Here is a 14541-nt window from a genome sequence, read left to right as displayed (position 1 = left end):
GCCATAACCAACGAGCAACCCCTGTCATTCACACAGCAAGGTCCTGAGGAAAGGAAGTCAGTTATTAGGGAGAAGGGATAAAGGGTGAATGGGCTCTACTATCACAGTCAACTATCTCCCCACCACAAATCTAATGACTGAAGGTCATAAGGATAGATACTTCAGAGAGAGGGAGGGGGGGAGAGGCAGTGTGTGTGTGTGTGTGTGTGTGTGTGTGTGTGTGTGTGTGTGTGTGTGTGTGTGTGTGTGTGTGTGTGTGTGTGTGTGTGTGTGTGTGTGTGTGTGTGTGTGTGTGTGTGTGTGTGTGTGTGTGTGTGTGTGTGTGTGTGTGAGAGAGATGTTGTGCCAGTGAGTCAGTTGGATATGTTCCAGACAATGATGTGTATAAACCCTGGACTGCTGATGCTATGTATTGGCCAATGGAGGCTTTAAATCCATCGGCTGCCCTCCTCAGAAGGAGAAGGACAAAATTAGTATTTTATTGTTGTAGTTGGGACAGTAATATTAGTACTTTAAGGAATATAATATAATAATATATTATTGTTGTTTATGTTTCATAATATAAATGTATGCATTAAGGTGTCTGTAATACAATGTATTTGGCAAAAACAAATGCAGACATTAATAAAAACATTATAGCTTCCAAAATACTTTTTTATAATGGAGGACAAGTAGCAAAATGGCTGCTCAGTGGCTTCAAAACAACGGCCCTGCAGGTCATCCAGGGCTTATACACATCATTGGTTCTAGCTCATTCCCAAACGGCTTCCCCTCTTGAACACGTTTTCTTCTCATTAAGTGGAGGTAAAGGTGATGCATGAACATGTACATGCATTCTGACAAAAACACACACACATATTTGTGGCATCAAATAGTCTGGTCATTGATTGAGTGCTGCCCTGTGATTGGATACTTTGAGAGAAAGGCCAAATATGATTCCTCTACCTAGTCTTAGGTACACAGCAATATCAGGCTAAACACATACCAGTAGCCAACACACACACACACACACGACATGAACACACACTTCTCTGTACTGCCACGTCAGCTGCATGACAGTGGTCATTCATATAGGTCCATGTTTGATTTACTGGTTTGATTTAGATTCCAATCAACAGGTTTAGCGCCAGCACAGCCCTTACAGCGTTATTCTAATGAGGACTCTGGAGATGAGGGTCACATATGTCTGCAATTTCTACGGCGAGGACACACACACACACACACACACACACACACACACATTCCATGGCTGAACCACTACTGGAAAAACATGACAATACCTCTGCTGTGTTTAGGAATAGATGAACCATGTCCATATGATAGCAGTGGCACACACACATCAAAGCCACGTCCTCTTCTCTTCTAGCGCAGAGCAGCATGAGGATAGTGGATAATGGATTTTGTCCCTGACACACACCCAGTAATGAATGGAAGATTGGCAGGATCTGAGCAGCCCACACAACAGATACGGTCCCTGGGGGGCCTAATGTTCCAGCTATTTGGGTTTTCAGAGGAACCTGGCATTAGAAATGTACCTATCAGAGGAATGGATGACAAACAAACACAATGCAGGTGGCATGTAGCCCAGCAGTTGGAGAGCTGGGCTAGTAACCCAAAGGTCGCTAATTCCAATCCCCGACAAGGTGAAATATCTTTCAATGTGCCCTTGGCTGTGACCCCACTCTCTGAGGGTGTCTCAGGGACAGCTGGTAACGGCTGTGACCCCACTCTCTGAGGGTGTCTCAGGGACAGCTGGTAACGGCTGTGACCCCACTCTCTGAGGGTGTCTCAGGGACAGCTGGTAACGGCTGTGACCCCACTCTCTGAGGGTGTCTCAGGGACAGCTGATAACGGCTGTGACCCCACTCTCTGAGGGTGTCTCAGGGACAGCTGGTAACGGCTGTGACCCCACTCTCTGAGGGCGTCTCAGGGACAGCTGGTAACGGCTGTGACCCCACTCTCTGAGGGTGTCTCAGGGACAGCTGGTAACGGCTGTGACCCCACTCTCTGAGGGTGTCTCAGGGACAGCTGGTAACGGCTGTGACCCCACTCTCTGAGGGTGTCTCAGGGACAGCTGATAACGGCTGTGACCCCACTCTCTGAGGGTGTCTCAGGGACAGCTGGTAACGGCTGTGACCCCACTCTCTGAGGGTGTCTCAGGGACAGCTGGTAACGGCTGTGACCCCACTCTCTGAGGGTGTCTCAGGGACAGCTGGTAACGGCTGTGACCCCACTCTCTGAGGGTGTCTCAGGGACAGCTGATAACGGCTGTGACCCCACTCTCTGAGGGTGTCTCAGGGACAGCTGGTAACGGCTGTGACCCCACTCTCTGAGGGCGTCTCAGGGACAGCTGGTAACGGCTGTGACCCCACTCTCTGAGGGTGTCTCAGGGACAGCTGGTAACGGCTGTGACCCCACTCTCTGAGGGTGTCTCAGGGACAGCTGATTGGGATATGCAAAAAATATTCATTTCCAATTCACACATGCATATTAATACACACTTGTACATGTGTGAAATAGGACAAATATAAGCACCCACCTAATTATTATTACACTCACACACACACGGAGACACACACAAACACACACACGGCGACACACACACGGAGACACACACACGGAGACACACACAAACACACACAGAGACACACACACGGAGACACACACAAACACACACACAAACACACACACGGCGACACACACACGGAGACACACACAAACACACACACGGAGACACACACACAGAGACACACACAGAGACACACACGGAGACACACACACGGAGACACACACACGGAGACACACACGGAGACACACACGGAGACACACACGGAGACACACACACGGAGACACACACGGAGACACACACACGGAGACACACACGGAGACACACACGGAGACACACACGGAGACACACACACGGAGACACACACGGAGACACACACACGGAGACACACACGGAGACACACACGGAGACACACACAAACACACCCTTGGAGACACACACACAGAGACACACACATGGAGACACACACAAACACACACACGGAGACACACACAAACACACACACGGAGACACACACAAACGGAGACAAACACACGGAGACACACAGAGACACACACGGAGACACACACACGGAGACACACACGGAGACACACACACGGAGACACACACGGAGACACACACACACAAACACACACACAGAGACACACACGGAGACACACACACCGAGACACACACAGAGACACACACGGAGACACACACACGGAGACACACACGGAGACACACACGGAGACACACACAAACACACACAAACGGAGACACACACTCACACACACAGACACACACACTCACACACACGGAGACACACAAACACGGAGACACACACAGAGACACACACACACAGAGACACACACACAGAGACACACACACGGAGACACACACACGGAAGACACACACACACGGAGACACACACACACGGAGACACACACTCACACACACAGAGACACACACACTCACACACACACGGAGACACACAAACGGAGACACACACGGAGACACAGAATAAGAAACTAAAGTTAGGTTAACGTGGCACATCAACAAGCAGCTTTGGTAAACAAATACACACTCATGCACCTTGAACGCACAAAGTGGCAAAACCTGAATAATACAACACTACAGCGTTTCAGACGTCAGAGAGTAAAGCACTTTAAGAATCCCAGTCTCCCTATGTGTTCCCCTGCAGACTCTGGCTGTACCCCTCCACGCCCTGGAGGGGTAATAACGCTGCTACCACAATAAAAAGCTTTAATGAGTTCAATAATTACTCCTCATACTTCATAAACCTCAGACTCACTCAGCAGACTTCTTCACCTGATACTACATAGACAGAGGGAGCGAGGGAGAGAACGGAGAGACAGTAAATGTCAGCAGAGTCTCCAGCTAGAAGAGAAGTGAAGGTCTTTGGCTGACAGTAACAGGTGAGCTGACCTTCAAGGGTTTGACTACAGTGATTTAGTATGAGGCTGGGTTCTCATCTGTGGCATCAAAAATAAACAACCTTTCAGTTTGTCTCAACGGGAGCTCAAATAGATGTCAAACATCTCAAATCTACCTCTTCAAATTTCCTGAGCAGCTCCTGCAAGCTGAAGTTCAAGCCAATCATCTTCGGCTCCAGGATTAGTCTCCTCCCTCTCCCCTCTACATCGTCTCTGAGGTCAAAGGGCACCGAGGAGTCGCGCGGGTTTGGAAAGTCCTCCAGTGGTTACGGTCAAAACCAGCTCTCAAAACACAGTCAAGGTCAGTACTCAAAACACAGTCAAGGTCAGTACTCAAAACACAGTCAAGGTCAGTACTCAAAACACAGTCAAGGTCAGTACTCAAAACACAGTCAAGGTCAGTACTCAAAACACGGTCAAATCCAATCCAAATATTGTTGAATCCAGTTCTCCAAATACAATTAAATCCAGTGCTCAAAACAAGGTCAAATCCAATTCGTGCTCTCCAACCCGGCGACATACACACTTCACACACCCTTCGTTGCCTGTGTGTGTGTGTCAGTGTGTGTTTCCGCCCTACTAGGCTACATGGTAGAAGCATCCTCTTTGATGGAACAGAGGCTGAGAAGGGGGTCAGGGCTAGCCTGCTGTCATGCCTCAAGCCTGGGCTGGGCTGGGCTGGGCTGAGGCTGGAGCTCCTGGAGGTAGGAGGTAAGAGGCTGCCTGAGGCCTATAGGCTGGGGAATAAGTCCTTCAGCTGGGGTAGAATTCCAGAGGTCAGGTGTGGAGGTCTGGAGGAAACTATCCAAGTCCTGTCAAGAGAGGTTTGTAGACTGACGTGGAAAGTCTGAGGGGCTGAGGGTTGAATAAGTATTCCAGCCTCTCCTTGAACTTCCCTCTTGTTTTTTTCCCTTCCCTTCTTCCCTTTCCTCCTCCACTGCTTCTCGTCACTAAGGAAGCTGTTTACACTCCAGCCCGGGGTAGGGCCGAGTGTTTGTTCTCAATTACCCAGATAAAAAAGCCCTCTGGGCCTGCCGCAGGAACAAGGAAGAAACACAGAGGCACACGGTCTGCCGACCTCTCCTTCCTCTTTCAACAAGGCAATGCTAACACACTGCAGAGGAAACACACACACACCTACACACACTCTTACACTGTGTGAGCGAGACAGGGGCATGCCGTCGTAGCTCTACTACCAGCCCCCAGCGCCCTACCCCAGCCTGGACTCCCTCTCTCACACCCTGCTAATCACAGCCAAGTCAGAGCCAGTTAGTGAAAGAATGTCCCCTTCCCTCTGGAGCCCTAGGTCACGTGTCCAGGGAGAGAAGCCACTGATCAGAGTAATGATCCTGAGAAAGAGTCTGGCAAGCTGGCCTCTACATCCTGGAGTCCGTCCAGTATGTTCTCCTTGCAGGGTGGAAATGGTAGAAGTTTGTCTTTATCTTCTCTCTTCCCGCTGATTTGTATAACTTTTGGAGTTCAACTTTTTATCTTTATCTCCCTCAGTTTTCATTACCTCTAATCTGCTATCCGTACCTTCCTCTCGGTTCTCTCTTTCACTCCTTTTCACCGGCCAGTGACTCGGCTCTTTCCATTATTTTAATCAGCATCCTCCCTTTCCACCCCTCCTCTTCCTTTTCTCCTCTCCCTCCCTCTTTACAGGTCCCACTCCGCTCGCTAAACTAACTCAGCACACACCCATTTCCTGAGGCCTGATACACAGAGAGAGAATGGTGGGAGGGGGGTGGAGAGAGGGGCAGACGTAGCGGAGGTAACATGTGGACAGAGAGAAATGCCCAAATCCAGAGAGGGGAAAGAGGAAGCAGAAAAGAGAGAGGGTTGTGGAAAGAGAGAAGGGAGAGAAAGAGGGGTCAGAGGTTTAAGTAATGCAGCACTTTACTAGCAAAACGTTCTACCTGTCAGAGTCGGGATGGTGAAAACATGTGGCTCTCACGTGAATGGAGAGAAGGAACAAGAAAATAACGAAAAGAGAAAAGAAGGGACTGTGGGGGGGGGGGGGTGTAGCTCTGAAACTACAACCATACAGATACATTAGGTCTATACCTGGCTCTGTGTGTAGGCCTACAGAGACAGGCACTACCAACAGATATACGGTGTGTGCATCACATGTAGACACATCAGGCGGCTGCCGAAGGGGGAAAAAATAACAATAATTACAACCCCGAATATTCATGAGGAGAAGCCTTTGAAGTGTGCTATACTTAATAAAAATATTAACATATGCCATTTTCCCCTGTAACAGCACTTCTGATGAGGCACTATGTATGCAGACAGGAATATGCGCCCTGTGTGTTTTTGAGATGCAAGTCCAAGTCGATTAAATGGCGGGAAATTAGCAAGTCCAACATGCGAGAGCGAGACAATTTCAACAACAACTGTGAGGAAATCCACTGGAAGAAGCCTTAGGGGGGAGAATGTGTTGGGCGATTATGACTTTCCCTGGGGTTTGATACAACCCATGTCTTTAAGTGGCTGTAAAACAACAACAAAAACACTCACACAGAGGCAAACACCAGGGGTAAACACACACACACACACACACACACACACACACACACACACACACACACACACACACACACACACACACACACACACACACAGAGAGGCAAACACCAGGGGTAAACACACACACACACACACAGAGGCAAACACCAGGGGTAAACACACACACACACTCACACACAGAGGCAAACACCAGGGGTAAACACACACACACACACACACACACAGAGAGGCAAACACCAGGGGTAAACACACACACACACACACACACACAGAGGCAAACACCAGGGGTAAACACACACACACACACACACACACACACACACACAGAGGCAAACACCAGGGGTAAACACACACACAGGCAAACACCAGGGGTAAACACACACACACACACACACACAGAGGCAAACACCAGGGGTAAACACACACGCACACACACACAGAGGCAAACACCAGGGGTAAACACACACACACACACACACACACACACAGAGAGGCAAACACCAGGGGTAAACACACACACACACACACACACACACACACAGAGAGGCAAACACCAGGGGTAAACACACACACACACACACACACACAGAGGCAAACACCAGGGGTAAACACACACACACACACACACACACAGAGGCAAACACCAGGGGTAAACACACACACACACTCACACACAGAGGCAAACACCAGGGGTAAACACACACACATACACACAGAGAGGCAAACACCAGGGGTAAACACACACACACAGAGAGGCAAACACCAGGGGTAAACACACACACACACAGGCAAACACCAGGGGTAAACACACACACACACACAGAGGCAAACACACACACACACACACAGAGGCAAACACCAGGGGTAAACACACACACACAGAGGCAAACACACACACACACAGAGGCAAACACCAGGGGTAAACACACACACACAGAGAGAGAGAGAGAGAGAGAGAGAGAGAGAGAGAGAGAGAGAGAGAGAGAGAGAGAGAGAGAGAGAGGAGAGAGAGAGGAGAGAGAGAGAGAGAGAGAGAGAGAGAGAGAGAGAGAGAGAGAGAGAGAGAGAGAGAGAGAGAGAGAGAGAGAGAGAGAGAGAGAGAGAGAGAGAGAGAGAGAGAGAGAGAGAGAATGAAAGATAGAGGGAGGCCATACTGTGTGGCTTAGACGACTGAGGCACATCTGCCTGTAATTCCCTGGCTGGATCAGAGAGGAACGGAGGGCTGAGGAGCTTCAATGGAAATCTGGGATTTGATCCGCACCCACTAAAACCATGGGAACTGCGGCATATGGAGGAGAGGAAAGAGAGAGAAAACAGAGAGAGAAAGAGAGAGAAGGGTAGAGATAGAGAGCTTACGGTGAGGACACTTAAAAGACTCATCTAAACACCTGCTCTCACTGACAGGAGGTAAAGGACAGGAGCATGAGATAGACACAAAGACACACACACCTGTTAGTGTGGACACACATACCTGTTAGTGTGGACACACACACCTGTTAGTGTGGACACACACACCTGTTAGTGTGGACACACACACCTGTTAGTGTGGACACACACACCTGTTAGTGTGGACACACACACCTGTTAGTGTGGACACACATACCTGTTAGTGTGGACACACACACCTGTTAGTGTGGACACACACACCTGTTAGTGTGGACACACACACCTGTTAGTGTGGACACACACACCTGTTAGTGTGGACACACACACCTGTTAGTGTGGACACACACACCTGGCCTGTGGAAAGTTGCTTTTGCCCTCCGATGGGCTCAAACCTAAATCAACCTGAATGACCTCTGGTCTCACAGATGATCAACAGTGCCGAGAGAGTGTGGGGGGGGGGGAGCAAGAGAACGAGAGAGAGAGAAAGAGAGAGAACAAGGGAAGAGGGAGGCGAATGCTAAAGGGAGGAGAGAGTGAGAGTATGTGAAGGAGGAGAGCGAGTGAGAACTGTGTTTATAAGTTGTCTAGGAGCCAGAGTGGAGCTATGGGCTAACACAGCCCAGCATCAGTTACAGCAGGGACAACAAACACCCCCTATCCTGTATGGACTGTAACAATACTGCTTTACGAAACCACGCAAATACCTCCTATGATTGATCACTAAGCATGTCCATGTTAATGTGTTGTTTCCTGACAGATCTACATTGAAAAATGTCTGGAAGCTTTCAAAATGAGTGTAGCTTCACTTAACAAGGTGTTTCACAACAGGACCTTACAGTCCTCCTCCACAGTCGATGTGGTTCTCTCCCGAGAAGTAACAAGCTGAAGTTGAGTGTAATAATGTCTGGAATGTGTGTGTTGAGTGTATAGGAATGTAAAGCGTTCTGTCGTCAGAGTGGGAGAGCACAAACATTATTCTTCACACATTCTAGAACTTAGCAAGGTTATTCTGTGCTTACAGAAGCCTTGAAAAGGTTGACTGTGTAAACACTACTGTGATATTCCTAAGACAACAACTCAAACGAGTTGTTTCCATACCTTTCCATCTCTCTCATGTGTACCATTCGGGGTGGCAGGTAGCCTAGTAGTTAGAGCGTTGGGCCAGTAACCAAAAGGTTGCTGGATCGAATCCCCGAGCTGACAACGTAAAAATCTGCCGTTTTGCCCCTGAACAAGGCAGATAACCCACTGTTCCCCGGTAGGCCGTCCTTGTAAATAACAATTTGTTCTTAACTCACTTGCCTAGTTAAATCAAAAAAATAAAACAATTCTCTCCCACTTTCTTCCCTTTTGCTCTCTGACAGACTTTCTTCCTGACCTAAATAACTTTCTCTCCCCGTCTTTCTCTCTCCCGTCTTTCTCTCTCTCCGTCGCTCTCTCTCCCCGTCTCTCTCTCTCCCCCCGTCTTTCTCTCTCTCCGTCGTTCTCTCTCCCAGTCTCTCTCTCTCCCCTGTCTCTCTCTCTCCCCCTGTCTCTCTCTCTCTCTCTCAGTCTTTCTCTCTCTCCGTCTTTCCCTCTCTCCGTCTTTCTCTCTCTCTCAGTCTTTCTCTCTCTCCGTCTTTCTCTCTCTCCGTTTTTCTCTCTCTCTGTCTTTCTCTCTCTACGTCTTTCTCTCTCCACGTCTTTCTCTCCCCGTCTTTCTCTCTCCCCGTCTCTCTCTCTCTACGTCTTTCTCTCTCCAAGTCTTTCTCTCCCCGTCTTTCTCTCTCTCTGTCTTTCTCTCTCTACGTCTTTCTCTCTCTACGTCTTTCTCTCTCCCCGTCTTTCTCTCCCTGTCTTTCTCTCTCCCCGTCTTTCTCTCCCCGTCTTTCTCTCTCTACGTCTTTCTCTCTCTCCGTCTTTCTCTCTCTCCGTCTTTCCCTCTCTCCGTCTTTCCCTCTCTCCGTCTTTCTCTCTCTCTCAGTCTTTCTCTCTCTCCGTCTTTCTCTCTCTCCGTTTTTCTCTCTCTCTGTCTTTCTCTCTCTACGTCTTTCTCTCTCCACGTCTTTCTCTCCCTGTCTTTCTCTCTCTCCCCGTCTCTCTCTCTCTCCCCGTCTCTCTCTCTCCGTCTTTCTCTCTCTCCGTCTTTCCCTCTCTCCGTCTTTCCCTCTCTCCGTCTTTCTCTCTCTCTCAGTCTTTCTCTCTCTCCGTCTTTCTCTCTCTCCGTTTTTCTCTCTCTCTGTCTTTCTCTCTCTACGTCTTTCTCTCTCCACGTCTTTCTCTCCCCGTCTTTCTCTCTCCCCGTCTTTCTCTCCCCGTCTTTCTCTCTCTACGTCTTCTCTCTCCACGTCTTTCTCTCCCCGTCTTTCTCTCTCTCTGTCTTTCTCTCTCTACGTCTTTCTCTCTCCCAGTCTTTCTCTCCCCGTCTTTCTCTCTCCCCGTCTTTCTCTCCCCGTCTTTCTCTCTCTACGTCTTTCTCTCTCCACGTCTTTCTCTCCCCGTCTTTCTCTCTCCCCGTCTTTCTCTCCCCGTCTTTCTCTCTCTACGTCTTTCTCTCTCCACGTCTTTCTCTCCCCGTCTTTCTCTCTCTCCGTCTTTCTCTCTCTCCGTTTTTCTCTCTCTCTGTCTTTCTCTCTCTACATCTTTCTCTCTCCACGTCTTTCTCTCCCCGTCTTTCTCTCTCTCTGTCTCTCTCTCTCTCCCCGTCTCTCTCTCTCCGTCTTTCTCTCTCTCCGTCTTTCTCTCTCTCCGTCTTTCTCTCTCTCCGTCTTTCCCTCTCTCCGTCTTTCTCTCTCTCCGTTTTTCTCTCTCTCTGTCTTTCTCTCTCTACGTCTTTCTCTCCCCGTCTTTCTCTCTCTCTGTCTTTCTCTCTCCCCGTCTTTCTCTCCCCGTCTTTCTCTCTCTACGTCTTTCTCTCTCCACGTCTTTCTCTCCCCGTCTTTCTCTCTCTCCGTCTCTCTCTCTCTCCCCGTCTCTCTCTCTCCGTCTTTCTCTCTCTCCGTCTTTCCCTCTCTCCGTCTTTCCCTCTCTCCGTCTTTCCCTCTCTCCGTCTTTCCCTCTCTCCGTCTCTCTCTGTCTTTCTCTCTCTACGTCTTTCTCTCTCCCCGTCTTTCTCTCCCCGTCTTTCTCTCTCCCCGTCTTTCTCTCTCCCCGTCTTTCTCTCCCCGTCTTTCTCTCTCTACGTCTTTCTCTCTCCCCGTCTTTCTCTCTCCCCATCTTTCTCTCTCCCCGTCTTTCTCTCCCCGTCTTTCTCTCTCTACGTCTTTCTCTCTCCACGTCTTTCTCTCTCCCTGTCTTTCTCTCTGTTTATTTTTTTTATCTCGTAATTCCAGGTGAAGTCTTTCAGTTGTACAACTGACTAGGTATCCCCCTTTCCCAATCTCTGATGCAGATACTCCAGACACAGAAATACACACGCGCAAGCAAGCATGTGCACACACACATACTCTCACACGCACACTCTAACACACACACACACACACAGACACACTCTCTCTCTCACAAAAACACACATAGACAGAGACAGAGAGACCACACCACAAGAACAGCTGAGGACCTCAAGGCCAGACTGTAGTGTATTCAGTACAGAAGGCCGTGAAGGAACTCCATAATATCCTAGAGGAGCAGCTATCTGAAAGAGGAATCATGAATTCCCCACTCATTCCCACTCAGCCTCTCCCCAGGACACTTCCAACGAGGTCATTTCCTGTGCCCAGGGTTATTCCCAAAGCACCACTTCCTGTTATAGGGACAGCGCCCTGTTGAGAGATGTGTGTGTGTGTGCAAACGAGAGATTGTGTGTGTGTACGCGTATGTGTGTGTCCTCGACTGCAAGACTCAGCCCCACGTGCGTGTCAGAGGAAGTTACACAGCTATACTCTGCACAGAATCAATCAAGGAAAGAGCACCAGAATAGAAAGGCACCAGTTTCAACAGGCTAGCACACACTCAGCTCTGTCTTCCTTCATAGAGCTACATATGAATAGCAACAGGCTAGCACACACTCAGCTCTGTCTTCCTTCACAGACATACATATGAATAACAACAGGCTAACACACACTCAAATCTGTATTCCTTCACAGAGATACATATCAATAACAACAGGCTAGCACACACTCAGCTCTGTCTTCCTTCAGAGTTACATATGAATAACAACAGGCTAGCACACACTCAGCTCGGTTTTTCTTCACAGAGTTACACATGAATAACAACAGGCTAGCACACACTCAGCTCGGTCTTTCTTCACAGAGTTACATATGAATAACAACAGGCTAGCACACACTCAGCTCGGTCTTCCTTCACAGAGCTACACATGAATAACAACAGGCTAGCACACACTCAGCTCGGTCTTCCTTCACAGAGCTACACATGAATAACAACTGATAGAAGATGGATGAATGGATGGATGAATGGATGGATGGTGAATCCTGAAGAGATCAGACAGATCGATGGACTGCATTGACATTGTTGCAGCAGTAACTAAGCACATTGCAAAGAAATGCATTGGTTGCATCATGGACATCTGGCAGACCCATGCAGATGCATATGAGATTTCTTCAGCAAATTACAGTATCATGTAAATTACAATTACCTGTACATTTAACCAAACACATTTAACATTCAATATCTCAAACAAGCTGCCTTGCACAACCAGACAAAATAAAGAATTGGGACCCTGACAATCAAACAAATAATGATGTGTGAGATGTCATCGCATGAATAAAAACAGTCATTTAAGAGAAAATACATGTCCAACAACTCTCAGAACCTAAAACCCAATCCAGCTCTGAATGGAGCTAATCCATCTTCTTCTATGGTCAGATTACATCACCGACAGCAGACAACCTACAACGCCACGGCAATAGGGCCATTATAAAAGACAATAGGCGCCAGTCATGGAGCCAATCTCTAACAATGTCCTAAGGGTCAATCAACCAACCACAGAATTAGCCATGAATCTACAGTCTCTGTGTGGCTGGACAGCCTAACGCAAACTCTCCCCAGGGTGAGATGTGTCTGAGTACATCCAGGGTGTCTTTAATAGGGAAATTGAAATTGATTTGGACCTGTGGTCCCACGCGCTGTTGCTGACTGATAATCCACACTGATAATCAGCTATTGATTATGGTGGAGCGTTGTGGTGGCTTGGTGCTTTAGTAGACATTTGGGATATGTACTTACGACAGGAGATGAAATGTTGACGTCCTCAGCTAGACAGTGTCCACACAAGCATGTGGTGAGAACACACACAAGCAGCACCAGCTAAAGGTCTGTTGTGTTACGGCTCATTTAGTGAGTTGGGGCTCATTTGCAGATGTGATACACAGACACATATTAAGAGTATACTCTATACCAGTGGTTCCCAAACTTTTTATAGTCCCGTACTCCTTCAAACATTCAACCTCCAGCTGGGTACCCCCTCTATCACCAGTGTCAGCGCACTCTCAAAGGTTGTTTTTTGCCTTCATTGTAAGCCTGCCACACACACTATATGATACATCTTATGATATATATGATACATCTTTCCACCTTCCATCTCCAGGGCACAAACAATATAATAATAATCAATTATATTGCTCTATTTAACCATCTTACATATAAAACCTTATTTGTTCATCAAATTGTGAATAACTCACCACAGGTTAATGAGAAGGGTATACTTGAAAGGCTGCACATAACTCTGCAATGTTGGGTTGTATTGGATTCTCAGTCTAAAATCATTTTCCACACACAGTCTGTGCCTGTAGAATCCACTCTCACATAGGTACGTGGTTGCGAAGGGCACCAGTGTCTTAACAGGGCAATGTGCCAAGGCAGGATACTCTGAGTGCAGCCCAATCCAAAAATCAGGCAGTGGCTTCTGATTAAATTACATTTTCACAGAACCGCTTGTTTCAATTTTGATGCAGCTCTCTTGTTCAGATATTGGTAAGTGGACTGGAGACAGGGCATGAAAGGGATAACAAATCCAGTTGTTTGTGTCGTCTGTTTCGGGAAAGTACCTGCATAATTGCGCACCCAGCTCACTCAGGTGCTTCGCTATATCACATTTGACATTGTCCATAAGCTTGAGTTCATTTGCACACAAACAAATCATACAATGATGGAAAGACCTGTGTGTTGTCTTTGTTAATGCAACAGAAAAGAGCTCAAACTTCAAACAGTCAGACAAGTAAAAATTATGGTCAGTAAAGAAAACTTTAAGACCGTCTCTCAATTAAAAAGAATGTGTCAATACTTTGCCCCTTGATAACCAGCACACTTCTGTATGTTGTAAAAGCGTTACATGGTCACTCCCTATATCATTGCATAGTGCAGAAAATACGCGAGAGTTCAGGGGCCTTGCTTTAACAAAGTTAACCATTTTCACTCTAGTGTCAAAAACATCTTTCTAGCTGTCAGACATTCCCTTGGAAGAAAGAGCCTCTCGGTGGATGCTGCAGTGTACCCAAGTTGCAGTGTACCCAAGTGGCGTCGGGAGCAACTGCTTGCACGCGTGTTATCACTCCACCATGTCTCCTTGTCATGGCTTTTGCACCATCAGTACAGATACCAACACATCAACCACCAAAGTCCATTTGATGTCACCAAGCTGTCCAGAACTTTAAAAATATCCTGTCCTGGTTGACCCCCCATAAATGTAACGGA

The 14541-nt window shown here is 47.8% G+C and overlaps 1 protein-coding gene across 9 annotated transcripts in view; it reads right to left on the bottom strand.

Moving 5' to 3' along the window:
* utrn (utrophin) overlaps positions 1–14541 on the bottom strand; it is a 337767-nt gene that overhangs the window by 110256 nt on the left and 212970 nt on the right. The window contains exon 1 of one of the 9 annotated variants that reach the window (XM_031800420.1): positions 4116–5570. The exons of the other annotated variants lie outside the window; for them this stretch is intronic. Coding sequence (XP_031656280.1) covers positions 4116–4166 — 51 coding nt within the window. The 5' untranslated portion in view covers positions 4167–5570. Of the gene's footprint in view, positions 1–4115; positions 5571–14541 lie in introns of those variants that run through there. 9 annotated transcript variants of the gene reach the window in all.

The sequence above is a fragment of the Oncorhynchus kisutch genome, linkage group LG21 (genome assembly GCF_002021735.2).
Source record: "Oncorhynchus kisutch isolate 150728-3 linkage group LG21, Okis_V2, whole genome shotgun sequence".
In the NCBI taxonomy this organism is placed as follows: Eukaryota; Metazoa; Chordata; class Actinopteri; order Salmoniformes; family Salmonidae; genus Oncorhynchus; species Oncorhynchus kisutch.
This window is presented reverse-complemented; position numbering and strand designations above follow the sequence as displayed.